Source organism: Olea europaea, unplaced genomic scaffold, assembly GCF_002742605.1.
Source record: "Olea europaea var. sylvestris unplaced genomic scaffold, O_europaea_v1 scaffold3091, whole genome shotgun sequence".
NCBI classification, from domain to species: Eukaryota; Viridiplantae; Streptophyta; class Magnoliopsida; order Lamiales; family Oleaceae; genus Olea; species Olea europaea.
The window spans coordinates 77,485-79,318 of NW_019249647.1; the positions used below are offsets into that span (position 1 = coordinate 77,485).

At 33.1% G+C, this 1,834-nt stretch overlaps 1 protein-coding gene across 1 annotated transcript in view; it reads left to right on the forward strand.

Moving 5' to 3' along the window:
• Positions 1–1,546, forward strand: part of LOC111385147 (serine/threonine-protein kinase pakB-like) — a 23,013-nt gene extending 21,467 nt beyond the window's left edge. The window contains exons 19-21 of the mRNA XM_023009522.1: positions 583–663; positions 821–896; positions 1,150–1,546. Coding sequence (XP_022865290.1) covers positions 583–663; positions 821–896; positions 1,150–1,223 — 231 coding nt within the window. The 3' untranslated portion in view covers positions 1,224–1,546. The remainder of the gene's footprint in view (positions 1–582; positions 664–820; positions 897–1,149) is intronic.
• Positions 1,547–1,834: the final 288 nt, after the last annotated feature.

Consider the following 1,834-nt stretch of genomic DNA (forward strand, 5'->3'; position numbering starts at 1 on the left):
CCAATTTTCTATTTTATATAATATTTAATAATTAACTTCCCATAATTGAAAACTAAACTCCAAATTTTAATTTTATTCATCTTGACCCATTCTTCAATACTCATTTCATTCTTTGTATGAAATTGATTTTGGTCTATTTGAAATGACATTTTGGAGTAGTAAAAAAATTGAAGTTTGAATGACATACCCTTGTCTAAAATTTGGACTTAAGTCATGTCTGAGTATCCTACAGTTTAGAAAATAAAAAATTCGACACTTAGATACGTACTTGTACCCAAGTCTAAGCATCAGAGTTTGAGACAACCCTCACATGAGTATTTTCTTTCTTTTGTGTGAACATGTAGCTCTTAACTATTAGGAAAAAAATTTAAAGGATTTTTCTGAGGTCGGGATGAAAACTGACATTCTTTTGTGTTCTTGTCAAATTAGCTTTCTTCTTAATTCAAAAGTCAGAAAAATGCCGATTTTACCCTTTTAAAAATAGACTTTGGGTCGAAGTGGTTCCTTCTTCTACTCGGTCGCTCAGCCTTTGGTCGAGTTGACAAGTTCTAATGTGAAATCCATTTTTGTTATTTCAATCAGAAGTTGGCGGATGAATGTGGTGATCTTGCTGATTTTGATTCTTCTCCTTTTGATCTTTCATTGATGAACTTTTCTTTTAAGGTAACATTGCTACATTTTCATTTTAGATTACTCGTCTGTCCTCTTGTCAGCATGTTTTAAATTCTGAAGTCGACTTGATTCTTGACCTACTATTTATTTATTTTTGCTGTTTATTTGTTCATAGTCAGTAATCAAAATACATGAGGTTTTATTGCAGAATTTGTCACAGCTGGCATCCATCAACCAGGATGTGCTCCTGCAAAGTGGGAAGGATTCATCATCTCCTTGTAAAGGTTCACACACTTAGGCTTCTTTTGATTCTTTTTCCTCCATTTTGTTTTTAACCATTAAGTTGAGGAGGGACCGTTTAGAAGCTAGAACGGTCAAAAATGTAGAATGTTGTGAGTTCACTTTAATCCTTTCTATTCAATGTTATTCAGTTAACGTACCAAACATGTACAAGCATTGATGCTTCTTGTTATAATGAATTTTTGGACTTTGTGTTTATGGAACTAACATCATTCAACGTACATTGGGAAAAAATAGGTAGACAATTTATGGATAACAGGAACTTCGATTCAGCACTGAAGAAATCTATATGCAACCTTGGAGGCACATAATTGCAGCGTGAAGTATAAGGGTCGTGCAATGATGATACTACAAGTTTAACTCAGACGCAGTTCATTTTGAAGGGTAGATGTTCTTTCCTCATAATCAAGTAAATAAAAAACCCTGAACACAATTGAGCGAAGGGAATGAGAAGATACTTGGTCGTGAAAAGAAATATATGGAAACTTACCAATGCGAACATTTACATTTACTTGTTGCACAAATATTATGTTGAAATATGGTGTGTCAAAGTTGATATTTCAAGTGTTTTGCAAGTTGTTCGTGGTGAACATTTAGTTGGAATGCGAAGATGACTAGTATATTTACTTGATTACATCATTTTCCAATGAATAAAGATGTTAAATCTAAAATGAACATATTTATCAATGAACAATTGCAGAAAATTGAAGAAAGTGAATTTGTTTCGAGATTTTGGTTTGGACCTACAAACTTAAATAGTAATTAGAATCATAAGATAAGAGTTGAGGCGATTATTTCAGATTGATCGGGAAAGGTTCCAAAAAAAGGTCTACATGCACGTATTGTCGCCTGTTGGACCATGGTCTAATCCGATGGGCTAAAGCTTATTTGTCTCTTTACAGAAAAATTTAAACATTGACGA